The 27,839-nt window shown below is 49.1% G+C and overlaps 3 protein-coding genes across 9 annotated transcripts in view; all 3 read left to right on the top strand.

The window, feature by feature from the left end:
- The window catches only part of SLC23A2 (solute carrier family 23 member 2), a 52,442-nt gene extending 38,969 nt beyond the window's left edge, over positions 1–13,473 (top strand). For all 4 annotated transcript variants that reach the window (XM_062596746.1, XM_062596745.1, XM_062596747.1 and 1 more), the window contains 10 exons: positions 8–78; positions 1,235–1,416; positions 4,617–4,737; positions 5,383–5,539; positions 7,165–7,312; positions 7,876–7,981; positions 11,210–11,339; positions 11,482–11,619; positions 12,728–12,823; positions 13,152–13,473. In XM_062596746.1, coding sequence (XP_062452730.1) covers positions 8–78; positions 1,235–1,416; positions 4,617–4,737; positions 5,383–5,539; positions 7,165–7,312; positions 7,876–7,981; positions 11,210–11,339; positions 11,482–11,619; positions 12,728–12,823; positions 13,152–13,384 — 1,382 coding nt within the window. In that variant the 3' untranslated portion in view covers positions 13,385–13,473. The remainder of the gene's footprint in view (positions 1–7; positions 79–1,234; positions 1,417–4,616; positions 4,738–5,382; positions 5,540–7,164; positions 7,313–7,875; positions 7,982–11,209; positions 11,340–11,481; positions 11,620–12,727; positions 12,824–13,151) is intronic.
- A 6,843-nt stretch (positions 13,474–20,316) lies between these two features.
- On the top strand, positions 20,317–26,462 carry RASSF2 (Ras association domain family member 2). Of its 4 annotated transcripts, none has more exons than XM_062596788.1 (12): positions 20,317–20,352; positions 21,393–21,454; positions 22,184–22,274; positions 22,541–22,616; positions 22,745–22,896; positions 23,093–23,163; positions 23,717–23,871; positions 23,966–24,067; positions 24,268–24,319; positions 24,457–24,578; positions 24,810–24,907; positions 25,211–26,462. In XM_062596788.1, the coding sequence occupies exons 3-12, from the start codon at positions 22,216–22,218 to the stop codon at positions 25,278–25,280; spliced, it is 957 nt and encodes a 318-aa protein (XP_062452772.1). In that variant the 5' UTR covers positions 20,317–20,352; positions 21,393–21,454; positions 22,184–22,215; the 3' UTR covers positions 25,281–26,462. The 4 variants fall into 4 exon arrangements, with proteins under 4 accessions (XP_062452772.1, XP_062452771.1, XP_062452773.1 ...); XM_062596787.1 differs by having other exon boundaries at positions 22,180–22,274; XM_062596789.1 differs by lacking the exon at positions 21,393–21,454 and having other exon boundaries at positions 20,321–20,352; positions 22,180–22,274.
- Positions 26,463–27,043: 581 nt separating this feature from the next.
- Positions 27,044–27,451, top strand: SPRN (shadow of prion protein). The gene has a single exon (XM_062596656.1). The coding sequence runs from the start codon at positions 27,044–27,046 to the stop codon at positions 27,449–27,451; it is 408 nt and encodes a 135-aa protein (XP_062452640.1).
- The last annotated feature ends 388 nt before the right edge of the window (positions 27,452–27,839 follow it).

The following is a 27,839-nucleotide window of genomic DNA, read 5'->3' as shown; positions in this document are numbered from 1 at the left end:
TTGTAAGATATAACAGTTACAAATGGAACAACAGAGCTGCTTCACACTGAGCACATCTGGTATCCCAGAATACGAGAGGTAATGTAGGAATAGTCTTTAGCTGCTCATCTGTCCAGTTTCAGTTAAGTTTCTCACATAACCATCTACGTGTTCTCGCCTTTAAGTTGATAATGTCTTCTTTCACTACGATTTAATTTGAATATATCCCTCTGATCATTTCACGGAAGTCTTCATCTTTTCAACCTGTTCACTGCTGAAAAGCAAATACAATGAGTTAGTTGCCACATTCAAAAAGATGCACAGTAAAATACACGAGTGGGACTAATACTCTTCTTGTAACGCTTTGCGATTTTGTGCTCAGCAGTAGTAGTTAAGCAACACATCAGCTGCCGTCAGATCACCTGCCTGCTGTCACTGTTCAGTAGGCTGTCCCGTGGAAGATAACACACAGTTAGAAATCTCTCTGTGTCTAGGTGTCTTTGAGTTGGAAACAATTCTGATAAGACCTTGATTCTCCCAAGAGACTTGATGAGCTACATCAAACTCTTCTCCACTTTGAGCATTTCAGTATGAACTTCGTCATGCTTTGCAGAGCCCAGGACAAGGGTTGTGCCCAGGCATCACACTAGAGCGGTAGATAGGGTAGTCCAAATTAAGGCGTGTGTCATGGAATTTATCTCCCATCCCGTTGCTTTGGGCTGCAAACTTTTTCTTAATTAAAAACAACCCCTCTCTCTTCCCCATGTTCAAACCATAGCTACATCCTGCCAAGAGCCCTGCAGCCAAGAGGGCTGACAGTCTCCTGAGACCACAACGCTGCTCTATACCAGCTTCTAAGGAGCACTTGTGAACAATGCAGCATACACTCTGCCCCTAGGAGCTAGGAGCATCACCTCCGTGGCGCCACCAACCCTTGCCGGTTCGATCTGAGAGCTTAAAGGTTAGCCTGGAACCCAGGTCTCCTGTCTGACAGTGTGATGTGCTATCCACACAACTACCAGACTGGCCCACTGGTCTGTTGTGTAATAGTTTTGTGGAGAAAACCATAAGTGTTATGCTTAAGCAATAAGCCACTTAAACCTAATGAGCTGTTTTATGGCAAAAAAATTGCTGAGTTCTTCTGTATCACTGAATTCTTTTAACTGCAGTTTATAAGCCAGAGCAGAAAAAGAAGTGTTTTGGTTTTGCTTCGAGGTTTGACTGAACTGTCTCTTTCCCATTCTTGTGTGTTCAGATCCAAGGTGCTATTATCATGTCCTCCTTGATAGAAGTGGTGATCGGTCTGCTCGGCCTTCCCGGTGCCCTGCTGCGATACATCGGACCTCTGACTATCACGCCAACTGTTGCTCTCATCGGCCTGTCCGGTTTCCAGGCAGCTGGGGAAAGAGCAGGCAAACACTGGGGTATCGCTATGTTGTAAGTACTCCTGGGCGCTCTTGACCTAGGCCAGTGGGTCCCAGTTGGTAAATCATCATGCAGGAACTCTGGAGTGCAAATGAAGAAGCCAAGTTTTCTTGACTACAAGCGGTAGCACTACAGTACATGGAAGTTCCTACTTAGCAGTCACACTTGCAGATTGTTTAATTGTCATACGTTTTCTCCCACGTTTTAGTTTGATTTTGTTTGGGCGATTTAGCTTGCAGCTGCTGGGGCTAAATAACTTCATGTTCTTCCAAGTAGAAGTCTGAAGTGAGCTGGGGGGCGGTGTTATCATGCTCCGCAAGAAAGAAAAGGTTAATGGTAAAGGTATTCAGGTAAAGGTATGATTAAAAGGTATTCAGTGCTCTTGTTTCTCCCTGCCAAGTCAGCTTGCCATCCAAGGGATTCCTGTAGTACTGCATTTGGCATGATGGATCAGAATATTTTCTGGTGCTGTGTCTGTGGACCATGAGCAAAGACAAGAAGCTGTTTTTTGTGTTTATTATTCTTCATAGTGCTTTTGCAAAGAGCTGTCTGTTAGTTTCTGCACTTTGTGCCAGGTTTACTATCTATATGTCATTCACTCTCATATTGATTCTCATTATTGCTGCATGTTGTTTCAGCCTACAGGTATTCTCTGACTTCAGATTTTACCCTACTAAATTACGCCAGTGATTGAGTGATTGTTTCTCTCTGCTTTCATAGCTTTTTAAATTATAAGCTCTATAGTTCCTCTAAAACATTCTTGCTTTTATTCCTTGGATCATTTCTAGACTTGAAGTGATGCAGAGTGGCCAGAATTTCACAGGTGCAATAAGACTGTTTAATTTTTAAATCAAGTTCCGCTAAGGTTTAACAGGGATGAAGGTTATGTTGATAGTTCCAGGATGCCAGCTTCCTACCCTCTCCCCTGCCCCAGTTCTGAGATAATTTTTTTAATTGCTGATGTATAAGTAGACATTTCCTTTTAGTAGACAAAAAGGCTTTTAGAGTGAGCTTCAGGGCATGATCTGCATATTTCTATAGGTTTAAATGCCAGGGAAACGTAAGAATTGAGAATAGCAAAATGAAAGGTAGTAACAGAGAAAAATGAAATGAAGGGAGTTCAAAAGCTTCCTATGAGATGGTATGAAAATTCAGCCAAGTGAGGTTGGAAACCATGTTTTAGAGAGACTAAAATTGACTGAAGCAGTTGAAATGTTCAATATATAACAAATAACTTTGTACCTGCTCTGGAAGTAGAAGGAGTGACTTGATGAGATCAGGTTCTCATCTGACTAATCTGTTTGTACAGTACTTTGAACATGTAAAGTATTCTGTAAGTGCAGCTTATGATTAAAAGGGCTGTTTAATTCTCTTTTATCTCAGATGTTAGCATCGTGAATAGTTTTGTAATTCTATTATGTTAAGCAACTGACCCAAAGGAACATTTTATTTTGCTGTAAAACAAATTCTATGCAAGTTGGGACTAATGTCAAATTAAGCAAGTAGACCTTTGGTGAATTGGACATGGAAACCTGTAATTCAAGTTGACAGTTTGCAAATGGAAAAAATAAATCAATTTAGGAACAGGGTTTAAATATTACCCAGTCAGTAATTGCGCTCTGGCTTCTGCCATGCAAAAATGTGCACGAGATTGTTGAAAATGTCCCTGTAGCCGTCTCGATCCGCTCGGACTTGATCTTACAAGATGTGGCACTTGAAATTGTCTTGACTCTTCTGATGAGATAAAAGTAATTGCGTTGCTGTCTCACACAGCAGAATAATACCTGTATAAGAGCTATTATCCTCTATTAGCTGCCGATGTTATTTGACAAGATTTTCAGTTTCCCAAACCATTTTCTGACCTCTTGTGTCTAAAGGCACCAGGCTGAAATAATTTAATCATAAAGCAGGTCACATTGTGAGCTATAAAAACACGATATATCCCTGAAATCTGGCTTTGCCTGTACGTCTGGCAAAAAAAAACCTATTTCTTTGGGCATTCAAAGATTTCATGATAATTTACAGCGTGGCAGTAAGCCCCCCGACCATGCGCTCTGTAGCCAACCACCTGCTCTGTGGACAAGCAAACCGAGAGGCAAAACGCAAATGGTTTTAGCGAGCCAGTTTAAACTTTGTTCTGCCTCGCTCTCCTGCTTTAGCCTCTGCCAAGCCACGGAGAGCATCTTTATAATGTATGTGTCCTCCTTGACATGATTTACAGCCCTGTTCTAAGTAAAAATCATGCTAACTGTCTGTCCTCGGAGCTAACATGCAGGATAGCTGCTTTTAGGAACTGGAGTCCATCTTTCGATAATGGAGTTTTGAAGAGATGCCAGAATGTTTCCTGACTGCAAGGAAAAGATGCCTTTATCATTCGACTTTAGTCAGGGGTGAAGGCTATAAATGACACCCTTCTTGTGCGGGGCTCTCTGTTCCTGGCCTTCGAGGGAGAATAAAGCTCTGTTTTGTTCTGTACAGACTGAAAGTGATCTTGAATGGAAGAGGGAGAGAAGCTTAAAATCCGTTCTCTTTTTTTTTTTTTAAGTCAGTGTTAAAACATAATCTTGACTTTCAGGAAAGATTTTGCTCTTTCAAACACCTTGACTCTTTATATAGTCTTTTTAGGCTGATTTTGATTTATGGGAGCTGGAACGGCTGTCGCAAAGACACGGATGTCGCTGAAGATAAGAGCGAGACGCACGGAAGTGTAGTGACTAACGTGTTTTAGCTGTTGCGTCCCATTTACCTCCACGTTTGTTCTTCCTGGTGTTCCCTTCCACCCCAAAGCAAGCAAACAAAAAAAAAAAGTCCCCATTTTGGCTGTTCCCTGCTTCGTATGCAGTGCAGACCTGGACACAAGTAGTTAAGAGTTTGAGTCAAATGGAAGAGTGCGGTGTACCTCTTTCCCAATGGCTTTATCTCTGAAAATCTTTCCGTCTGTCTTAGTTTCCTGGTTTTGTTTACCTGTTTGCTGCTGACTGTGTTGCAGTACTTTAGAATACAAATTACGTGGCTTTGGGTTTCATGGAATAACAGCTTAATTAAAATATATTCTCTCCTAATGCTTCGTCTTATGCTAAATCTTAAAATTTCTATTTATACTCTGGGTTTGAAGAGCCTAGAGGGTTATCAAGTTTGTACTGGGAAAGATTTTTAACTTACTAATGCTAATGATATGTCTCTCTTCTCCCACCCTCCTCCTTTTTTCTCAGGACTATTTTCCTAGTATTGTTGTTTTCTCAGTATGCCAGAAATGTCAAATTTCCCTTACCAATTTACAAATCCAAGAAAGGATGGACAGCGTACAGGCTGCAACTTTTCAAAATGTTCCCTGTAAGTAGTTAAGCTTGTTCTTCAATTGGCAAAGAAACTTAAGAATCCTCTTTTTATGTCTTTTATTTTTTTTTAAACAGTAAAATAGATCACAAAAATGAGATAAAAGCCTGAATGCACTTATGGGAAACTTAACTAAATGGCTCATTTGCTAGAGGAAATGAGTGTCTCATGTAGTCTTGCCAGATCCCATTCTGGCATGTCTCTCTGGATGGATGTCAGGGAGGGGAAGGGGTAGAAAAGAAGGTATGTTTATGCATGTAGTGAAAGCCTAACCTAGGCCCTCCAAAAAGGGAGGGCGAGATCATTATCTTTTGTTTTTTTTGAAAGCAATACTTGGTTTCCCTGTGTGAAAGACTTCCTTTTATTTCTGTGTTAAAGTTGAAAACACATTCACTAGTTTTAAGTGCTCCTTTGGAGGCTTATTCTGATTCCAAAGCTTTTGTAACTGCACCTTTGTTAAAGAAAAAAGCACCTAACAGTAAATCCTGTAATGGATCTGTTCTTCAGACTTAAAATTTATCACTGAAGAGCATGCTAAGGTAAGCATGTTAAAGATACTCTGTGCAGGAACTGTTTGCTGTTGATGAATGTTGTCAATAAGTGTTTACTTTAAACAGCTTTTTTTCCTCTCTTCTGTCACAGATTATTTTGGCTATTTTGGTGTCATGGTTGCTGTGCTTCATCTTCACTGTGACGGACGTCTTTCCCCCTGACAGTTCGAAGTACGGCTTTTACGCTCGCACAGACGCCCGCCGAGGAGTGCTCTTGGTAGCTCCATGGTTCAAGGTTCCTTATCCTTGTAAGTATGGGAATTTTTTTTTTCCCCCTTTTAAGACTGGTTTTAAGAACAGTCTTGTGAGCATCTTTTCTGACCTTTTTTTCTGCAAGCATTGCTAATTTTTTCTTTGTATTAGATTCTGATACATTTTGGCATACAATAGCTGGTGGGAGTCTTTTAACTGACCTAAAAGCACTGTATGTGGGGGTTACGTTTTTACTCCTTATTTTCTTCTTGAATGTGGTGTCTTACAGTCTCTTCCAAGAAAGACTGACTGCCTGTAACTTAAATTTGTGGAAAGCACTCACAGGATTTAAATATGTAATTCTGAGTTCTTATACAGATAGCTGCATATATAATACGGATTTTCAGGGATCGATTGTTTCTGCTGATACTGTGGTCAGCTGCTACTAGTATTACACAGCAACAGAGACAGGTTGTTACTCCTGTAGCACTACTGAAGTTACTCATCTCGTTGTTGAAAAGAATTAGTATTGCAAGCAGTTTTTTCAACTTAGTATGCTTCTGAACTTTGTATTCCCCACCAACACACCACTTCTTGAGTTAACGCAAGTGTTAGGACACCTGCATTAAGACGTCCCAACTTTCAGAAATGACACTAAAATCAAATTGATGGATGAGTCAGAGGATAGCAGTCAATGCTCATCGAAGGGCCAAAAAAAAAAGCATTTACAAGAGAAAGCAAAATGCTTTACACTGAATTTTGTACAATTTATTCTTATGCTGAGCACCCCAAAGTTTCAAGCTGTTAAAAGCCATTTCTCATGACTGTGAGATGGAGTTGCACAACCAGTTTGCACTTGTGCTGCTCAGAAGTTAACGTGGTAATAATGGAGTAATATTCTATTAGAATAGAATAATAGAAATGGTTATGAATACTGGCACGCCATAATGAGGCAGCTTCATTGTGGTTTTCCGTATGCTTTGGTTCTGATTAGTCTTTAAAAGAAACCACTTCTAAAGAATTACTTGCAAGATGTATAATAGAAGGTTCTGGTGATGAAGAGGAGGAAGACTTCTCCACCTGTATTAGACCATTCTTATTTGTAAAGCCTTGTTCATTCATGTTGGTGTGACTTAAACTTTCTTTTGTTGTGAGAGACTCATCTATTTCAAAGAGAAAAGCATCAAGGCAATTGCTATGGAAAGCCTGCCAAGCTTTGCTAAGGGCTTAAATTAATCTTATTTTCTCTTCTGCAGAAATTTGGAAATGAAAGGCGTTTGTGCATGGTCATTGTTGGTTTTGACTATTGTCTTCTGTAGACTAAATGTTTTCAGAAAACTCATAATTAAGTGGCATTGGCCTCACTGATCTGATCTGATTTTTTTTCTTTTTTTTTTTTTTTTTCACTCTCCTCTCCCCACAAGCGGTAGTTGAAATTCATGTCTTCTGAACAGAAGGAATTTCTGAACAGGCGGGATTTAGATTTTTTTTTTTTTTCCAAGCATGATCAAAGCAGCTGGTTAGGCAGTTTTTTCTCTGCTCCTTTCATCTAGTTGAACTTGCCAGACAGTGTTACTGTAAAGGGAGTTTGATTCCATTAAAGATTAATAAATTGCTGTATGTTTTGATATCTAAATTGTTTTCGATGGAACAAGAGTTTTCAGTTTTCTTTTCTTCACAGTTCAGTGGGGACTGCCAACCATTTCAGCCGCTGGAGTAATCGGGATGCTTAGCGCAGTTGTTGCTAGCATTATCGAGTCGATAGGGGATTACTATGCCTGTGCCAGGTTGTCTTGTGCTCCTCCTCCTCCTATTCATGCAATAAATAGGTATGTCAAGAAAATATTTGTCTGTATTTTATGCTACTATTTTGTACTTTTTCTTGGTATAAGTCAAGAATGTGTTCTGATGTTAAGTGTTACAATGTGGTCAAACACAAGGCCCAAAGATCTGAAATATAAGACGCAACTGTGGTTTTGAATTATTTTGATGCTAAATGTTACATTGGCAACCTAGTTCTCTTTCTACTGGGGTCTGCGGCACTTCCTGTTGAGTTCCAGTAGGGACAAAACTCTCAGTCGGTTTTGTAGCTTGTTCACTTCACCTGAAATGTAATTTCAGGAGTAGAGAGGGACTCTTAGGTTTGACTTCATTATTTTGTGTTTTCTTTAGTTCTTTAAGAACATGGGGATCTGGAATGTGGGCATCTGAGATACAGAAGACAGAACCTATGTTGTTTCTCCAAGCATGTTGGAGCCTGAAACACCAATTAAAATAAACCATGCAAGACAAATAGTTTGACGTGCACGTAGATAGCATGCAGTCATAAAGCGCTGTCTGAAATGAGTCTACATTAATACAAGTTTGATTTTTGTGTGTTTGTGAATTACAGAGGGATTTTTATTGAAGGTCTTTCCTGTGTTTTGGATGGAGTATTTGGTACAGGGAACGGATCCACTTCTTCTAGCCCCAACATTGGTGTCCTGGGCATCACGAAGGTACTTGAATATTATTTTATACGCTGTTGTACTATATACTCATGCCATTTTCAAGTTTCACAGTATGATCTTCTAAGAAAAGAATACTACTATTTTCTGCAGACAAACTTTATACAGTGTTCTGAATTTACTTAGTTTGTCTGTAGCAACCATTGTCTCATGGAAATTGATTCCTGATAAGGACTTTATTCAAAGTAAAAGCAGTTAGAAATCCTACACGAAGGAGATGATATCAAGCAAACTGTCCCTTTGAAAACCTCAAAGGTATTCCAGGGTGTGGGGGGTTTTGTTTTGTTTTGTGGGTTTTTTTTAAGGTGAGGCATAGACACTGTAAACTATACAGAAATTGATATTCTTTTAGACATCTTGGCCCTGAAAGTATCAGTAGAGGAGAGCTGAATATTTTTAATTGCTCATTTTGACACATGCTAAAATACGACTTGAGATCCTTGGGTCTTATCTACATCTGTACTAGGACATTTCACTGACACAGTAAGAGCAGGAGCTTGCAGTCAAGGTAACTTCAAAGTTAAGTATTCCTTAAATACTCGCCCTCATCATGATACATTCATAAAGCGCTGAGCACACTTTGGGGATTACATATTTTTGGGGTGTTACTTTGCCAAGTATGTAAGTGCTCGAGGAATTCCTATGGACCAGCAGAATTGTTCGTGCGCTGATTGTCCATGCACTCAAATGCCTTGCCAAGCTGGGCGACCTTGGGCTGCAGATGGATTTGCCTGACATTGTTAATTTAACCTTGCTAAAAAATATCAACAAAATGGCTAAGAGTAATTTATGTTGTGGATACGTACATTTTGTTGTGTTATTTGGCTTGGAAGCTATAAATCCAGTTCTTGTGTGCGGGAATAACTCATCCCTCTGATTTAATGCAGCAGAGATAATGAATTTATCTTCAGCCATTTTTTTTCTGCACAAAGGACAAGTCTGTTTGCTTTCAGGATGGAATATAAATACTAATAGCACCATCTGCTGTCTGTATAAGTCTCTTCCTTTCAGCTGTTGATGGAAATTTCCTAGAAGAAATTCTAGTAACAAAAAGCATTGAAGGTTTATTCAGTTCTGTCCTCTGTTTCTGCCACTGACTTTGTAGCAGTTGGTATCAGTTAACAGCACTTTTTTATTAACAGGCTGCAGAAATAAGTGTACTTTTTGCTTTGGACCAGCAAAAAATGAATGTTTAAACAGCAGCTGTTAGAGAGAACAAAAGTAAATACAGTTAGATTTGTTCAGAGAGCATCATTAAAAGTGAATATGCCTGATCCATAATGGCACAGCTGGATGGCTGAGCTCCAGTGGTTTATCTTGTTTTCTGTGAGCATGCTGGTTCCCCAAAACTTAGTAGCTTGCAACTTAAATTTGTATCAAAATAGATTTTGTCTTTTTTTTCATGTTTACTCTGCTGTTTATTTGGGAGAAGAAATCTTCAGTGTTCATGAGCAGAAACTACATAGTAATTGTTATATGGATCCTTTCAAATATGTACTATTTGGAAAGGTGTTTGCCTCTTTAGAAGTCAGTATAGACTTTGATTTTGAGGCTTTAACTGGAGCAAAAAAGTTGCAAAGTCTTGGAGCTAGTCTTTGAGTGAGTCTGACTTGGTGAAAAGAGAATAAAATAAATACGATTTGTTGGGCAAAAGTTATAGGCAGCTTATGCCATAATGTTGACAGAATGGATACTCAGCAGGGTACCATATCCTCTTTTCACACATGCTGAAATAATCATTTGAAGTGTGTATGAGTGTCTGGGAATAAGTATGCAGTTTTAGCTCAGTGCCAAAAATCTCAGTTGGGCTTGATTTGTTTGGCTTATAATGATTGATTATTTGCATAAATCAATGTCATTATCATGTGGATGTAGTTTCTTGGGGGGGGGGGGGAGGAGCAAAAAACACCTTTCCATACCGAATTATCCATAATTGCTAGTCTAGCTTCTTTCTGTAACCAAATGCATCCCATCTAACAATGAAGCAATGAAAACTATTTGAAGAAAGTAGTACTTTCGATAGTACCTCCGTGTTCGTACAATATCTTTCCTTAAGTTGAAATGGCCTGATAGTAGCCTAAGTTACATACTGCTTTCTAAAACTTCTAACACACGTATATGCATGCATTTATTGAAGCGCTAGTGTGATGTTTCACTTCAGTGTTTCTGTTTACGAGGCACTTGGCTCAGTCGCACGTAACTAACAAATAATATTAACTTCCCTGTGAAGCTTAATACTCTACAACAGAAGTCTGCAAAGGGCTTTGCTGGGAACCACCTTTCCAGCATAATGGTTTTTGGTGCTAAATGTATCTCGTGTGCGTGTATAACACTATTACATTGCACATTTGTGCTCGACAGCTGCTATTACAACATAATGCTGGAGAAATACTGCTCTGAGTTTGAATGCTTAAAATAAAAATGGGAAGGAAACGAAGACGTTTGGTTTCACAGTGTTAGCACAGCCACGTTTTGCATATAAAATGCGTTCAGCTCCAGTGTTGGAGAGAGATGTTGTAAAATGACTTGATAGTGTCTGTCTGGAAAGTCTGCGTCTCCTTCAAGCGAAGGACATGGAAGGTAACCAATATATGCATTCTTGTGTAAAAGGGCAGCAGCACACAAAACTTTTTTTCTGTTTGCATTACAGTTGACCAGTTCCCCATCTCTCCTATTTATATTTATTTTCTTTATTGTATGTGGGACTGTGCCACCTGTCATGGCTATTGTGGCTGTAGCAGTTACAGGCTATGCTAATAAGACTTTAAGGTGTCTTAATGAAAATGGGTGGAATCAAACAAAGTATGTTAGAATTGGATTGCAGCCATGTTCAGCTGAGTCCTCCAAGGCATTTGTAAGTGCTCTGCAGCCTGTATTTTAACACCACAAAAAATATGCATGGAAACTTGAAAAGAAGTCTTCAAACATGACAGTCAAAAGTTTTAATTCATGAGGACCTTCAGTTTTTTTGAAGGTTCGCTTTTTGAGGCTGTGCAATAAATAGTCTCAGATACATTAGCTCAGACAAAATTCTTTGTCTTACGTTGGAGAAAAGTCACCAGTGTTTTCTAGGCTCCATCTGAAAAGAGAATGTGAAAGAACCAAAAAAAAAAAAAAAAAAAAAAAAAAAAAAAAAAACCCAAAACAAAGAAAGCTGAAGCATAAAGCTGTCTGAAGTACTCACTCTTCAGGTGTCCTTTTCTTGTTGTTCTCCTGCAGGTTGGGAGTCGGAGGGTTATTCAGTACGGTGCAGCCTTCATGCTCTTGCTTGGAATGGTTGGCAAATTCAGCGCTCTCTTCGCGTCGCTGCCTGACCCCGTGCTTGGTGCCCTCTTCTGCACTCTCTTTGGTAATGTATGTTTTCTTGCTTCTCTTTGTGTACTGTGTGGCTATGATATATTTTCACTCTACTGGTATGTGTTTATGTACATTGTCCTGTTTTCTTAGAAGAAGGCTATCTAAATGCTGAGACTTGTTTTGTTTTAATTTAGGAATGATTACAGCTGTGGGTCTGTCTAATCTGCAGTTCATAGACTTAAATTCTTCTCGTAACCTGTTTGTACTTGGATTTTCCATTTTCTTCGGACTCGTCCTGCCAAGCTATCTCAAACAAAATCCACTGGTCACAGGTACGTGTTTCTGATCACTTGCACGAAGCCTACTTTCACCCGATACTCGACATACAAAGTAACTTAAAGGGTAGAGAAAGGTAAAAGCAAAACATTAATGAGACAATAAAAGCTATAGATGAGAAAGCAGGTGTGTTCAGAGGTGGACAGTTACTGAGATGTTGAGACAGCAATTAGGTTTTCCAGTGCCATACATCTGAAGCGTTGCTGCGTTCTCTGGGTAAGATCGTAGAGCAGCGCAAGGAGAAAATTCCCGCTTGGGCTCGGAGAAAGACTTAAAAGGTGAATCTGAATTGTAAATGATGATAAAAGAACAAGGAGAATATCAAACTAGAGCATGAAAGCTAGAAATTTGTATTCATTTTTGAACACTTTTGTCACTGTGGACATGCTTTTTGAAACCGAATTTTAATGAATTCAATTTCGGACCGTTAGCCAATTACAGTTTTTGTGAATTCACGGAGCAAGTATTCTTTTTTTTTACTTCTAACATTCAGTTGTGGTAATGACAGTGTACAGCATCAAAGGAAGACTCTGTATGGAAACGCTTAATGTGACAAAAGATAAATTGAACTAACTTTTTGTAGATACTGCGTCAGCAACAGATTTAAGAGCATATCTTACTAAGATGCTTAGAAAAGTAGATTATTTAAAAGAAAAGATAAATTATGATAGTGCCATGTTCTTTAGTGAATTGGTACTTTAAGGTTTTACCCTTTTAAAAAAGTAAAAGTTTTAAATTTTTTCATCTCTTTCCATTTTTTAGCTTATGAAAATCCTTTTCCATTTAGTAGTTTTCTAATTATTTTTAAATTGCATGATTGTTTTTGCAGTAGAAACTAAAATGACATTTCATTGCATCTTTGTAAGCAACTGAAAGTTCATGGAGTTATGCCTGGGGAAAGAAGGGTCCCCGTGGGTGGACTGTATTGGTTAAAGTTTCTTCTGAATCTGTTCCCACGTGGTTTTAAGAGTTCTGTTTGAGCGAATTCCTCAGCGACCGCAATGGTGAATTTTCCCAGCTGAGCTGCATGTAAAGCAGTAGGATGTGTGTATGTATGATAAAAGTACAAGCTCTGAATAAATTCTTTCTTTTCTGTCCTTCTAGGAATAGCGGGCATTGATCAAGTGTTGAATGTTCTCCTCACTACAGCCATGTTTGTTGGTGGTTGCGTTGCATTTATTTTGGATAATACCATTCCAGGTGAGCTGTGCGAAAGTGTCCTTTTAGTCTGAAATAACAACTACCTTTCTGAATGAGGAGAGCGGTTTAGGGAGGCAGGAGATGACAAAGAGATCGCTGGTTCTCCTGTTGACTTTAAACACTCAGAGCAAACTGTTTAGCGCCAGCCTGCCTCGGTTTCTTTGAGTGCGCTTTGAATCTTCTAGTTAAGGTCTCTATGCTGTTGAAGATGTGAATGTACTGGAAAAAAGAAATCAGAATGGAAGAGAGCGTACTGACCTTCTTCAGGTGTACTAATAGTAACGTGTCTGTGTGTATCTGTATTAATTTCTGTTTCTTTTAACTCTAGGAAGCCCTGAAGAAAGAGGAATAAGGAAATGGAAAAAAGGGGTTGGTAAAGGAAGCAAGTCACTGGATGGCATGGAAACGTACGATTTGCCCTTTGGCATGAACTTTATCAAAAAATACAGGTGTTTCAGCTTCCTGCCAATCAGCCCTACCTTTATGGGCTACACGTGGAAAGGCTTCAGGAAAAGCAGTAACTGCAGGAGTTCAGATGAAGACTCGGAAGCTACAGTATAGCCTTAGTTGAAATCATATTATCTAGTTGTAGTACGAGATGTATTTGCAGTTTCTTGCTGATTAAGAAGCATTAAAATATATGTTTTGTATATCTGCATTTAAATTCTGGAACCAGAGCTGAGACGGGTTTAAAAATATATATATAATTAAAATAAAGCAAAATCTTTCCTGCTGTGGGTGGTGGTAGCCAGATCTAGTGTCTCTGGGTCAAATTTTCAAAATGCTCCTGTGTTCACTTTTCAAAAGCTTTAGATATCTATGCACCTAAATCTGTTTTTTATTTTAAATGGAGCTTAGGTTCCTGAAGTATTTAGGTGCTATTGAGAAATATTACTTTTTATGGTGATTTTTATTTGAGTCATTGATGCTGGCATTTTTGGCGCGTTCATTGCTGGCAATGTTAGTTACGCCAGGAAATTTGAATCCTGTGAAAAGAAAAAAATTTATACCTCTAAAGACGAAGCTGAATCAACGTATGTATTGTTTTCCAGTCACTAGTTCACATTCCGTATTTTCAGACCCCTGTAAACCAGGCTTAGTTTGTACTGGCAAATCATGAGAATTTTTTTTTCTTTTTTTTTTAATTGAATTATTGATAGGTGAGCCAGATTTCCGGTGTGAGACGGACGTTCCCGTACTAAACCTTGCTGCTGAAAACTGACCGACTTCTGTTAGCTTAGTGCTGTTCAAGGAGCCACTCATTTCATGCTAGTTTGCATTTTTAGCCGTTTGCCTTTTCTGCCCGGCGTTGAACCACTTAGCTGTCGTCCGGGCGCGGGTTGTTTTTTTTTTTAAGGGACATAGGTAGCTCTAGCTTTACGAAGATGGGAAACTTTTAACTTCCGATGGGACCCGGTAACAGTTCTTACAGATGCCTGTATCCAGCTAGAAGACGCAGAGGTTTCCCGACGGAAAATGATAATTTGTTTAAACACTTTGAAGCGATTAAGGTCTGTACGTGTGCAGCTTTCCCTATAGGGAAAAAATCACATGGCGAAAATGCTGTCAGCATTCACTTATTTGGATCTGTACAAAATTTTCTTTTTTGGATGTTGATATCTGGTACTGCCCAAGCGCGGCTTACGTTACGTTGCCTCTTTTTTGTTTCTTTTTGTGGGGTGCCCTCAAAAGCTCGCTTCTTTTACAGAGGCGATCCTCTTTTATAGCAGAGACACTACATTTGACATCCTCAGCCACTGGATGGTTTAACGGGTATTGGGTCCAATCAGGGCACCATTCAGATTTTTTTCCTGGAATAGTCTCAGCTCTGATGTTATGTGGGTGTTCATGCTCATCATGCATTCATAATTAAAAGGTTTATTCATGTTTAATGTTCTTACTATTGCAAGTTAGTTTTAGACTTCAATGTGGCCCCAAAAGTATTTTTAAGCTGTGGAGATCATCAGGGAAATGTAGTGTAATGTAATTTCAAGGCCAGTATGCTCTACGGTGCTTGCGTTTTGTATTCCTGGAAAAAAACTTAACAGTAGATCCTGACATTCACGCATATATTTATCAAAGTTTGACTACTGGACACGCGCGCAGGAACTCTGTTTTCTCCGAGTCGACTTCCAGGTGAATTTGTTATTGGTTATGAAGCATGGAAGGGTTTGGGTGGGGAGGGCGAGGAAGGAGCTTAATGGATCAGTACTGAGTAGTGTAGAACCGGAATGATTCCGTTCATATCGTTTTCAGCATGTCACGGCTGTCTCCAGAAACTGTTTTAATACCGCTTCTTTTCCGTAACAAAGCATGTGTGTGTTCCCACTTCAGGGAACTTTCAGTAGTTTGCAGTCTTGGTGTCAATTGGACTATCTCAAAAGCTGGTCAGAAGAGTTATTGCGCGATAGACAAGTTAGTTTGCCTGTGAAACTTAAGTCATTTTATAATTTAAAGTTTTTCCTCCTTGGGTAGCAAGATGTTAGGGTTTTTTTTTTTTTTTTTCACACCCATTTGCAGATAGTTGGAGCATGGAGATCTCTAAATCAGTGGCACAGAGCTTCCAAATTTCCCAACTTTATATGCAACCAAAGATGTGTGGGAGCGATGGGGGAATTCAAAAAGCAGAGACTGAAAAAGGAAGAAAAGAAAAAGGAACAAAAAAGAAAAAGCTGCCTATTTAAGGTCGCTCTAATCATGTAAAATGCCAAAGTTGGTTAACTTACAAAGATTGAGAAAGGGAGGCAAAAGCTTTGTCTTTAAAACAGTGCCACCTCTTAAATATTGAAGTGTTTCAAGTCCAATGATTCTGCTGGGCGCAGAATACGGCAGCGAAATGCGTGTTTTGAGGCTTTTCTGAACTTCTCCCCCCAGGTACCCTCGTGATAGCACGAACACTTACCCAGTGAAGAGAGGAGGCGATGAGAACCGTTCTCTCGCTTTTGGACGAAGTGAAGCTGTGCATGTTCTTTACGGCCTTAACTTGAACACATTAGAAGGAGTTGCCAGTCAGATGAATTGCAGTGCTGGAGTCAAATTATGAACGCAGTGAACCCAAGGACTTTCCCCCTCCCGGGGGCAGAATACCAACCCCCCTTTTTTTTTTTCTCAGTGTAAGAAAGAATATCGGAGTAAGTAAAGTCAGGTTATTCTGTCGGGGTTTTGGATTGGATTCTTTCTTGGCTTTTGGTCCTGCCATACTGGTTCTGGTGATGGGCTGAGAGAAGTAGGGTAGCGTTTAGTTGGCGTGCTTTGCTTTTCTAGCCACTTTACTTGGTAACGTTAAAATAAGTAGTTGTAGTTAGCAGACACAACCAAATCTCTAAAAATCTGTAACATGAGATGACACCGGTCTTGATCTCGTCACGCTATGAAAGGCTGAATGAAGATGAGCGTCAGGTTTTCGAAGGATATCTGCTGAAGCGTCCGTCGTAGCAGGAGGTCGTAGTGAAGTCATTGGCAGTACCTCCGACGCGCAGGGAGTGTTTGGGTGCAGCCGCGGCGCTCGGGACGCCCGAGCGCGCGTCTCTCCGACGCTCCGTCCTGGGAAAAGGACGGAGCTTGTACGCAGTCCTGCCTTGGAAAGAGGAGTTCATTCCCCTTTCCGATACACATCTGCAGTGATCCCGGAGCAGCCAGTCGAGGAAGGTGCGCGTGCATTGCTTGCTTTTTTTTTTTTTTTCCTTTGGTGAGGGAAATGCTGAGGACATCGGATATTTCTTTTTCGGATGGCTGTTGGGCGATGCCCGTATGCGTCGAGGCGCCCAGCTGCCGGCCGGTGCTGCCGGGCGGCAGTCGCTGGCACACAGGTCGCAGAGGAGGAACTTGCGGTTCTGAGAAGCGATTAAATCCTTCGCGTTTGTTGTTTGCGTCCGGGCTTTGATGACTAAGGGGTAGCTGGGCCCAGAAACGCCCCTGTAAATGCCATACTGTATTTTTCCTACGTGTGTAGTTGCCTGCCTTTCGAACTGCTAAATTTGAACAAAACCGCGTACGGAAGACAACACCTGAGAGATGAGGGGCGACGTTTCAGCCAGACGTTAAGACAGAAGAGCAAATATTCATGGTAGAAATATCATTTTGTCATATCAAAGATAGTATAAATGTATGCAAAACAAAATAACTTGGGACTTTTGTAATTGATATTCTATTGTATTTTTTTTAGGTTAAATTAAGAATTCTTGCTAACATGTTTAAACACGTTTTCTAAAGCGAATTCTTACAAATTACGCCTATAGAAACGTAGGTTTCATAGCGAACTTAGCTGTGACTGACTAAAGTTGTCATTAGACCACGTTGACCGAGCAGCTTAATCAGCTGCCTTGAGCAGAAAGTTCAAACTTAAACCTGGAATTTGCTTCATGCCTTTTAATACTGACTTTCAATATGGCAACTTGGTTTGTACATGAATATTGCAGTATTTTATTTCCATATATTAAGAATAACATTTCCGCTCAGGATAATCTCCGCAGTTTTCCTGGGAGGGAGTGGTATGATTGTCATGACAATGTCATGTGATGGTAGAATTTCTTCATTGACGAATCTATAGTAGTTGTGTATACTTTATTTACCCATGTTTATGTTGCTACCAAAAACGAAAGGGTTTCTTCACTGTTCATCTCCCTACTGAAATCTTGGTACTCCCGAGGTACAACTGACGCTTGCAAACTGAAATCCTCGGTCCTATTTATACCACGAGGAGCGTCAGTCGAGCGAGACCAGTCAGTTATAACAGCGCGGCCTTGGCAAAAGGCGTCGGAAATGGCTTATTTTGTGGTATAAACAGCACTTACAGGCACATGTGCTTTCAAAAGAGCCAGCTTCTAATGGTTTGAGTTAGCCATTGGGTGTTTACACACAACCTGAAGCGACCTGTGCTTAACATAAGTTGTATATTGATGTAGAAAATGCATGTGTGACAGACCAGCACAACCTATACGGGGTGGTTTTTTTTTTAAGTGGCCTTCTTAAACCAAAAATGACATTTTTTTTTTTTTTAGGGGGGGGAGCGAGTGGGTCGCGCTTTTTTGCAGAGGATTTGCCACTCGGTGCGTGTTTCTTAGCGTCTCTCGTCGAGGCTGACGGCCCTCTTGGGCGCGGGGTGGCAGTTCGTACTCTCTGCTCTCCTGTTCACGTCGCTGCGGTGGGTCATTACGGTATTGGAGGAGGCCACAAGTTTGCCAGTGTTTCGCTTCTGCCCACGAGTCTGTACAGCTTAGTGCTGGGCTGCTCTAAGCATTGGGGATCCGTGTTGAGAAACATCCACAATATTCCTGTCTAGTTATAATTTGACTGTGACTGTGCGTTGTCATCCATACATATAGATATGAGAGAGATATTTAGAATTGCCTTGTGTATTATCTGGCATTTACTACATCTTTCTAGGTTAAATCATCTTGCTGCCAGTCCAAATTATTGTACTTTGTCTGTTTATAACAACCTTTGGCGTAACAAACTATTGACTGTTCTTAGGCAGTGGGGATAAATGTTTTTTTTTCATGACTTTGTGACTGACTTTGGCTGTAAAACTTTTTTGTTACACAGCAAGTTTTGTTTTTGTTTTCTTGTTTTTTTTCCTGAGATGTGTAATTCTTTTACGGAGTTTTTTTTTTTTTTTAATTTCATATTTTTTTCTAACATTGCTTCATTAAACAAATATTTAAAAATGTAATATTTGGACCAGATGTTGTGAATAATAGTAGATAAAGCTATTTTATTCTGTATTTTTAAAGCTGTTCAGTATAAATAAACGCGGGCATAGATGCAACTCGGCAGCGTGGTGTTACACTTGCTTTTAGAAACCCTTGTAGAGCAGATAGCTTGGGAATCCTGGTGACATTAGCGTTAACTTAAAGAATTAGCTTTTCGAGACTAGCACCTCTCCTGTAGCAAATGCCGTACAAAGAAAAAACGGCCAAAATACCAATAAATAGATAGATAAATCAACGTCTCAAGGGGCAAGAGGGGAGGGAGTGAAAATGCCCTGGTACCAAAGCAGGTTGCAGGTGTTTCAAAGCACTTGGGGCAAGGGATGCTTCATCATTCCTGAGCAAAGATGGGTTTGGATTCGGGAGCTGCGATGAAAATCGTTGTAATCTTACTCCTGATTAATCCTTTGCCCGACTGGGTTAAAGCTCTGGAAATAACGGGCAATTTTTTTTTCTCCTGTTGTGACTTGCCCCATTGCTGCATTAGCTGCATCGACACCGACTGAAGGGCTTTTCCCCCAAAATCCTCTCGGGAATGAAGCGTTTCCAGAGTACCTGAAAAATGTCCATCCTGAAACGAGTAGAGCAGGTGAACCAAGTGCATCCATTATTCCCCAAGGAAAAAACCTCCCTGGAAACGGGAATAAATCCCCCCCCCACACACACCGAGGCAGCGGTTTTGTTCAGGCAGCGCTCCAAGGCGAAGCACCGAATGACGCCGTCTCGGAGCCCGGGGGTGCCGGGGCCGCGATGCGGCTCCTCCTCAACTCCTATTTCACACACAAGCTTATTTTTTTAAGCAAGAAGAGGGCAGCTGACAAGCTGGGGTTGTGAAGAGCTGCTTGTTTTGCTAAAGCAGCTTGTTTAGCTTATTTCTTGCTTTTTTCACCCAGTGTGGGCTGTTTCTAGCCAAATTCCTTGGGGGGAAAAAAAACAACAAAAAAAGAGAAGCCACACAGCCTGGGGAAAGGTCAGGCCGAGGCGGCTGCTCTGCCGGAATACCGAGCATCCCGGCGGCATGGCGCCCGCATCCCTGGGCTGCCGCCGGATGGAAATGGGGCGTCTTCGGGAATCCCGGCCCCCGAGCCCAAACCAGGCCCCCGGCATGGGGCGTCCTTAGGGAATGCTGCGTCCTTTGGGATCCCAGCCCCGGGGGCTTTGGGAATTTCGGAATTTGGGGAATTTCAGGCCACAAGGTCCCGTGGGAACCCAGCCTGGAGCCCAAAGTCGGCACCCAGGACGGGGCGTCGTCTGGTTCCCCCCCCGGTTCCCACGACCTCCGGACCGGGGGTGCATCGCTCCCCTCCGGCTTCACCCTCCCTCCAGCAGGGAGGCGCGGAGGGGGGATGCGCGCCGCCTCCGCGGAGATGCGCGGAGCGGGGATGCACGCTGTGCCCCCGGGGATGCGCGGAGCGGGGATGCACGCTGTGTCCCCGGGGATGCGCGGAACGGAGATGCGCGGAGCGGGGATGCACGCTGTGTCCCCGGGGATGCGCGGAACGGAGATGCGCGGAGCGGGGATGCACGCTGTGCCCCCGGCGATGCGCGGAGCGGGGATGCGCGGAGCGGGGATGCACGCTGTGTCCCCGGGGATGCGCGGAACGGAGATGCGCGGAGCGGGGATGCACGCTGTGCCCCCGGGGATGCGCGGAGCGGGGATGCGCGCCGCCCCTCCTCGCCGGCCCCGCTCCGCTCCGCCCCGCTCCGCCCTGCCGAGGGGGCGGCCCTGGGCGGGCGGCGGCGCCGGGATGCGGCGGGGGAGGGCGCGGAGCAGCGCGGAGCGGGGCGCGGCGCGGCGCGGCCGGCGGCGCCCGGGGCCGGGTGAGTGCGGCGCGGAGCAGCGCGGGGGGGCCGCGGGCGCGCAGGCCGCGGCGCCGCTGCAGCCCCCCCCCCCCCCCCTTCGACCCCACCGCGGCGGCGGCGGCGGCGGCGATTGTCCGGGCGGACAATGGACGGGGCGGCCCGGGCGGGGCGGGCGGGGCCGGGCCGGGCGCAGCCTCCCGCCGCCGGCCGCGATGCCCCGTGCGAACCGGGCAGCTGCCGGCGGAGCGGGGCCCGCCCCGGGGCAGGGCGCCTGGGGGGAGCGGGGCACCCCGTGGGGACGAGCCCCCCCCTCCCCGGGCTGCTCCCCGGGGGGGCCCCCGCCGCGCTCGTCCTCCCCTCGACACCCCCCCCCGGACACACGCTGCCCTTTTGCCGCCCAAAGCGGGGACCGGGGGGGGGGGCCGAGGCGTCGCGGCCCCGTGGCCCCCCCACCCCACCCCCCCGGGGGGAGCAGCCTGGCCCCGGCGCCCTGCCCTCCTCCGCGGCCCCTTCCCCGAGGGAGCGTCGTCCGCGGCTGCCGGACGGCAGGGCCTGGAAAACAACGGCGGCGGCGAGGACGGCGCTCGGGGCGCCTCCCTCGCGGGTACCCGGAGCTGCTTCTCCGGCCTCCCCGGGGCGCGGGATATTCCCAGAGTCCCCCGCGAGGCCGCCGGCCGCTCCGCGACGGCCTCGCGCACTGCCCGTCCACTGTTTTTTTTTCTTTTTAATTATTATAACTCATTAACAAATAAATAAAAATAAAAGAGAAGGCCGCGCCGAGCACGGTCGAGGCGCCGGCGAGCAGCCGCGAGCCGCCGGAAGGGGAGGAAGCGGGGCCGGCTCCGGCGGGGAAACCGAGGCAGGGCGGCCCCCGGCGCGGGACGGGTCCGTCTGCCCCGCGGCTCCGGAGGGGACGTGCTGACGGAGCCCAAGGCCCAAGCAGGAAACGGCGCTCGCCGGATTTCCCGGCCCCGCGAGCGACTCGGCGGCTGCTGCTGCTGGTTCCGCCGCGGAGCCGAAACCTTTGCAGCCGGTTTTTAAAATTATTTTTTTCCCAGCCCCGTGTTGTTGCCGGTGGCGGCGGCGTTTCGGCTTCCCGGGGCCCGGTCGTCGCTTGGCGGTAGGTGCCCCGCGGCTGCCTTGCTTCCCCGTCGGCAGCTTCCTCTTCTGCTTTTGCCGGCAAAGCGCCGGCGCCGCAGCTCCCTGCCCGCCCCACCGCCGCGAGCCCGGCTTTCCCCTTGCAAACCCTCCGTTTCGAAGCGCAGAGCGGGCTTTTTCCTTCCTTTTTTTTTTTAAATTTTGCGCCGTACGCTCGATATATTATTTATTGCCCCGCGGGGGATGTAGGGTTGCCGCTCCGGGAAGGTTTTAGCCGGCAGCGGCGGAGTCGCTCCCTTGCTCCGACACCGCTTTCAGCGAGGGCCTTGGGCACGGCGCTTAGCCGTGCCGGCGTCCTGCAGCACGGCGCTGCTTTTCCGGGGCGGATCGGGGCGGGGGGGAAGCCGCGCTCCGCGCTTGCGGCTCTGCCCCTTCCCTGCCTCGGTTCGCCTCTCCCGGTGGGGGGAGCGGGGCAGGGTCGGCGCTCCGGCGGCGCGGCCGCTCACCGGCGTGCGGGAGAAGTCGGTTATTTCGCCCGTGGGAGCGGTATCAACCGCGGGCGCTGGCACGCCGGCTGCCGGGGACTCAAACGCTCCCGTAAGCGTATCCGCGGCCGTATTAAAGTTTCAGCGCGTTCGCAGCGCTCCTCGCCTTATCCAATTTCCCCGGTGCCGGAGCGTTTTCCCGGCGGCGCCGGGGCGGCTGACGGCGGCCGCCTCGGCCTCTGCTCTCTTGCCGCGCCGGCAGGCAGCTGGGGGCTCCCCATGAGAGAGGCGCGCGAGGATGGATTACGGCAGCCGGGAATTCCTGGTCCCCTGCGGAAAGGACAAGTACATCTCCAAGTAAGATGCCGACGATACGGCAAGATATTTGATTGATAAATTAATTTTTTTGATATATATATATATAAGGACCATATCAAAAAGTGCTCCCCAAGCTTTCGGATTGGGCAAAACGGGCTTTGCGCTCGACTGCGTTTTTGCTTGCAAAGTTGGCCGGAGGGAGGCCTCGGCTCCGGCGGGTCTCCTGCTCCGGAGAAGGGCCCGAGGGAGCGAGAGCCGCCGGAGCGGCCTCGCCGCAGCCTCGCTCCTCCCGTGCCGCCTCGCAGGAATGAGCTGCTCCTGCACCTCAAGACCTACAACCTCTACTACGAAGGGCAGAACTTGCAGCTGCGGCACCGGGAGGTGAGGAGCCGGCGGGGCGGCGGGGCCGGGGCGGCCGCGGGCGCGCTCGGTTTCGAGCGGCTTCGGGCCGGCTAACCCGGCGCGCTCCCGGCGCGCGCCTTGGGGCCGCCCGCGCCGCGCGCCCGCAGGAGGACGGCGAGTTCATCGTCGAGGGGCTGCTGAACATCTCGTGGGGCCTGCGGCGGCCCATCCGCCTGCAGATGCAGGACGACAACCAGCGCCTGCGCCCGCCGCCCTCCTCTTCCTCCTGGCACTCGGGCTGCAACCTGGGCGCCCGCGGGTGAGCACCCCCGTCCCCGAATTTATTTTATTTATTATTATTACTATTTTTAATGAAAAGAAATGAAAAACCGGCCCCGGCCGCCGCGGCTCCGAATCCACGCGCTTCCCCTTCGGAAGCCGCCGGCGCGGGGAACCGGCGCGGCCGCGATTCCCGCGCGCTGACGGCGTCTCCGTGTCCTCCCCCCCCACCGTAGCTCGGTGCTAAAGCCCGGTGCGCTGCCGGATATCCGGGTCACGGACGCGGAGGCTGCAGCGACCGGCACGGGTGAGAGGCAGCGATGCCGGGGCCGGGGCGGGGGGGGGGGGCATTAAAACCGGACGAGCGGCTCGTTTGCAACGCTCTGGATCCCGGCCGGTTTTCACGCCGCGTTAAAGGGGGGGCGGATAAAAAAACCGAGCTAAATGCCGAGAGAGCGAGTGCGGCGCCGAGGTCCCGAGGAGCGGAGGCTTCACGCAGGTAGCTGCCTGGATTTAGGGCGTGATTAAGAATTAACAGCCCGCTTAAACCGGCGGCTGTGGCAGCTCGAACGGGTGGTTTCAATCTGCGCGGGGTAAAAAGGGGGGGAAGTTCGTCGGTCTCCGTTTCTGAGCTCGAGTCCCGTGTTGGCGCCGGCAGCGGCTATTCTGCGTCGCCGGCAGCTGTAGCTCTTCTGCAGCGGCGGCTCTTCTGCATCGCTGCCGGCGGCTATTCCGCACCACGCTTGGGGGGGAAATGGGGGTCTCGGAGGCGCCGCGGGGTTTGCCGCTGCCCCAAAGCGGAGCGAAGAGGCCGTGGGCGCCCCGGACGGCGCCGAGCTCGGCATCGGGGCCTCTCGCAGGCGCCGGCGAGGGCAGAGCGGAGGAGCAGCCGCAGCTGATGCGCACGCGGAGCGACGTGGGCGTGCGGCGGCGGGGCAGCGGGCGGGCGCCCGGCGAGCGGCGGCGCCTCCAGCGTCACCGCTTCTCCATCAACGGGCACTTCTACAACCACAAGGTGGGACGGCGGCGGGGGGCGGCGGCGGGGGGCGGCGGCGGCGGCGGGGGGCCGGGGCGCTCCCGAGCCGCGACGCGCCGCTCTCGGCCCGCAGACGTCCGTGTTCACGCCGGCGTACGGCTCCGTCACCAACGTGCGGATCAACAGCACCATGACGGCGCCGCAGGTGCTCAAGCTGCTGCTCAACAAGTTCAAGGCAAGCGGGACCTCGGCTCCGCGCAGGACGGGGAAGCGGCGGGGCGGGGGGCAGATTCGGGCTTTTTTTTATTATTATTACTTTGGGGGGGTTCTTTTTATTTTTCGGGGGGAGGTTTTCTTGGTTTGGGTTTTTTTTTCCCCCCCTCCTCCGTCGTCGGTCAAGAAACCCGGCATCGCGCCGCCTGCCTCTCCACCCAGATCGAAAACTCGGCGGAGGAGTTCGCGCTCTACGTCGTCCACACCAGCGGCGGTAAGCGGTCGAGCGCGGCGCGGCGCGGTGCGGCGCGGCATTGGCGGGGGGGCGGTTTGCTTTGCCGGCCGGATAAAAGCCCTTCATGCTCCGGAAGCCGCCCCCCCTCACCGCCTCTCCCCTGCTTCGCCTTGCAGAGAAGCAGAAGCTGCGGGCCACGGATTACCCGCTCATCGCCCGCGTCCTGCAGGGCCCCTGCGAGCAGGTCTCCAAGGTCTTCCTCATGGAGAAGGACCAGGTGGAAGAAGTCACCTATGACGTGAGTTTGCTGCCGGCGGCATTTTGGGGTGGGGGGAGCGGCAGCATGAGACCCTCCCGTCGCCGTTCATCCTTGGCCAGAATTGATTTAAAAAAAATATATATATATATATATATTTATATTTATATTTATAATCCCCCCCCAGCTGGGGAAAACGCTCACCTCCGAGCAAGGTTTTCCGTAAGCGGGTTTCGCACCGCTCTGTGCTTCTTCCTCCCCCCGCCGTCGCAGGTGGCTCAGTACATCAAATTCGAAATGCCCGTCCTCAAAAGCTTCATCCAGAAGCTGCAGGAGGAGGAAGACCGCGAAGTGAAGAAGCTCATGCGCAGGTAGGTAGGTGCCCTGCCCTGCTGGCAGCTGCCGGCCGCGGCGGTGCCGGGTGCCCGGGCTGAGATTTCTTTCGGTGGAAAAAACACGTTTGCAAAGGGAAAAACACGTTTGCAAGGGAAAAACACGTTTGCAAGGGAAAAGAGTTTTGCAAAAGTTTGCGAAATCGCTGCGCTGGAGCATCCTCCCTGCGGACGCGGGGCGACAGCCCGGACTCGCCAGGGCCGGCGCGTGCCGGCGGTGCGGCACGCCGGAGCGCTTCCCGCGGGCCGCGGCTCGCTTTTTTTCCCCCCTTTCTCTCGCAGATACTCCGTCCTCCGCCTGATGATCGAGCAGAGGCTGGAAGAGATTTCCGAAGGGCCGGCAACGATGTGAAGCCGGCGGCAGCGGCGCCCCGGCTCCCTTCCCAAGTTTGCGCCGAGGCCGTACTGCAGCGACCGCGTCTGAGCCGACCCCCCCCCCCCACACACCTCCCCGACCCCTTCCGCGTCCCCCTCCGCTCCCGCCGGAAAAGCTGCCGCCCCGGAGCGATGTCTGAGCCCCTGCGCGCCGGGGCGGCACGTGGGAAACTCCAAGGAAAAAGCCGCCGGGACGCCGGAGCGGGCACGGGCGCTGTGCCCCCCCCCCCCGCCCGCCCCGCCGCGGCGGTAAAGGCTCTGCCCCGCAGCCGTGATTCCTGATCCGTTCCCGGTCGGAGCATCCTTGGCGCCTTCCCGCCCGGCGAACGCTGCTCTGCTTTCCGCGGCCGGGGCCGAGTTCGGCAAAATATTCCCGCGCGCGGCTGCCGGAGGGAGCCGTGCCCGGCCGCCGCGCGAGGGTGGCAAAATAGCACAAATAACCTCCTTTTTTTTTTTTTCCTTTTCATGTTTTTAAAGAACAAGCACATTCCTATCGCAATAACTCGCAGGCGGCGGGAAGCTTCCCGTAACCGTGTAACTCGGAAAACGGTCCCCGGCGCTTCGGCAACGCTCCGAGGGCCTCGCTCCTCGCTCGCGCTTGCGCCCGCCGGCTTAACCCTCCTCTTCCTCGTTCGCACTGATTTTCCGGTGGATTTAACCGCGTACAAAACCTCTCCGCTGGACTTAACGTGCCAAATAGCCCGCGCCGGGCCGCTCCTGGGCGCCGGCGCAGCGTAATTCCCGGTGCCGTCCAAGCTGCTCCGAGGGGGGGGGGTTTGCCCCCTCCCCGCTCCGGGGGGGATGCAGCAGGCGGGGGGGGAAGGAGGGAGCTTTTTGCACGGCGAGCGAGCGAAAACTGCGCTGCCCCTCTCCCGCTCCTCAGGTAGCTTTTTTGGGGGGGATTTGGGTTTTATTTTTTTGGGGGGGGGAGGGGGGTTTGCAACGGATCTTTGTAACTTTTGTAATGGTACCTTTTCCACGGACCTTTTCCAAGCCCCCCTGCGACACCGGAAAGCATCGTCCAGCGAGAAATGCTTTTTTTCACGCAGCCGGACGCCGGCTTCGGCGTCGCTGCCGCCCGGCCGCGTGCTGAAGGCGCCGAGGCCGAGCCCGTTTCGGTTCGAATAAAGCACTTTGCGGGTAGAACCGCTACGGAGAACGCCGCGAGCGGCCGGAGCGAGCTTTTCCCGGGCGGCCGGGGCAAAAACTGCCGGGAAAAGCGATTGCCGGGGAGCTTCCCCGGGGATTTGGAGGAACTCCCGGGAGGCTTTCTCGCTGCGGCGTTTCGGGCGGCGGGGCCGGCCCCCGCGCGCGCGCCTGGGGGGGGGCAGGCGGCTGACGTCGGCTCCGGCCGTCGCCGCCGCGGCTTTTGTCGCCCGGGAAAAGCTTTTAATCCCCGGAGCGCAAGTCGCGGAGAGGCGCGGGGGGACGCGGCGGGCAGGCCGGCCGGCCGGGACGCCCCATCGGCGCGCGGCGCCGCGAGCGCGGGTAAGGGCAGGGCGGCGGCGGCCGGGCCAGAGCGGGAGCCGGGTCGCGCTCGAACCAGAGCGTTTCGGCGCTGGGTTTTTGCCCGGCTCGGCGAGACGGGGCCGGAGGGTTTGAGGGGGGAGAGGAAAGGCCACGGGAGCGGGGCGGCGATTCCGGGCTCCCGCCGGGAGGTCGCCCGCGGGCGGAGGGACCCCCCCCCCCCCCGACGTGCGCCGTCCTCCCGCCCGGTGCCCCCCTCGCAGGTGCGGCAGGATGAGACCCCACGACGCCTGGTGCTGGGCTGCGCTGCTGCTGCTCGCCCTCCTCTGCGACGGCGCCGGCGGACGGCGCGGCCGAGCCGGCGCCCGGCCCGGCGCTTTCGGGCCCGTTTCCCGTGGCGGGGGCCGCTCCGGCGGCCGCGGCTCCAAGGTGGCCGGAGCCATCGCCGCCGGCGCCGCCGCCGGCTACGGCATGGGGCTGCTGGGCCGCCCGCGCCCCGCGCGCCCGGGCCCCGGCGCTGCGGCCGCCCGGCAGCCCGCCGGCGGGTTCCAGGCGCCGAGCTGGCGCGACGCCTCGGCCAAGCGGGGACCCCCGAGCCGAGCCGGCGAGCGCGCCGGCGCCGGCGGCACCGCGCTGCTGCTGCTGCCGCCGGCGCTGTGCCTCGCGGGCCTCCGGCGCTGAGCCCCTTTCGCCCGCCTCGCCGCGGAAGCGGCCGCCGGGAACGCGAGCGCCGCGCTCGCCGCCGAGTTTCGCCTCGAGGCTCCCGCCGACGTTCGCGCGTCGCTTTTCCCCCCCCACCCCCCTGCATCAGCACCCCGCTGCACCGAAACCCCCCCATCCACCTCGACACCCCCCCGGCCCCAGCCCCAGAGCTGGCGCCGGTCAGAGGAGGCTAAATACCCCCCCCCCCGCCGCCGCGTTTTGCCCCTTCACCCCCCCCCCTAAACTTGCATGTTCCCCCCTCCGGCCGCAGGCGCGCTCGGCCGAGCCCGGGGCATTTGGCGGGTTTCGCTCGGAAAACAGCAGCTGCCCGAAATTTCGGGGGCCGCGGCGGGTCACGAGCCGCTGA

The sequence above is a fragment of the Rhea pennata genome, chromosome 28 (genome assembly GCF_028389875.1).
Source record: "Rhea pennata isolate bPtePen1 chromosome 28, bPtePen1.pri, whole genome shotgun sequence".
Taxonomy (NCBI): Eukaryota; Metazoa; Chordata; class Aves; order Rheiformes; family Rheidae; genus Rhea; species Rhea pennata.
Note: the sequence above shows the minus strand (reverse complement) of the source record. Positions and strands in the feature narration are given on the sequence as shown.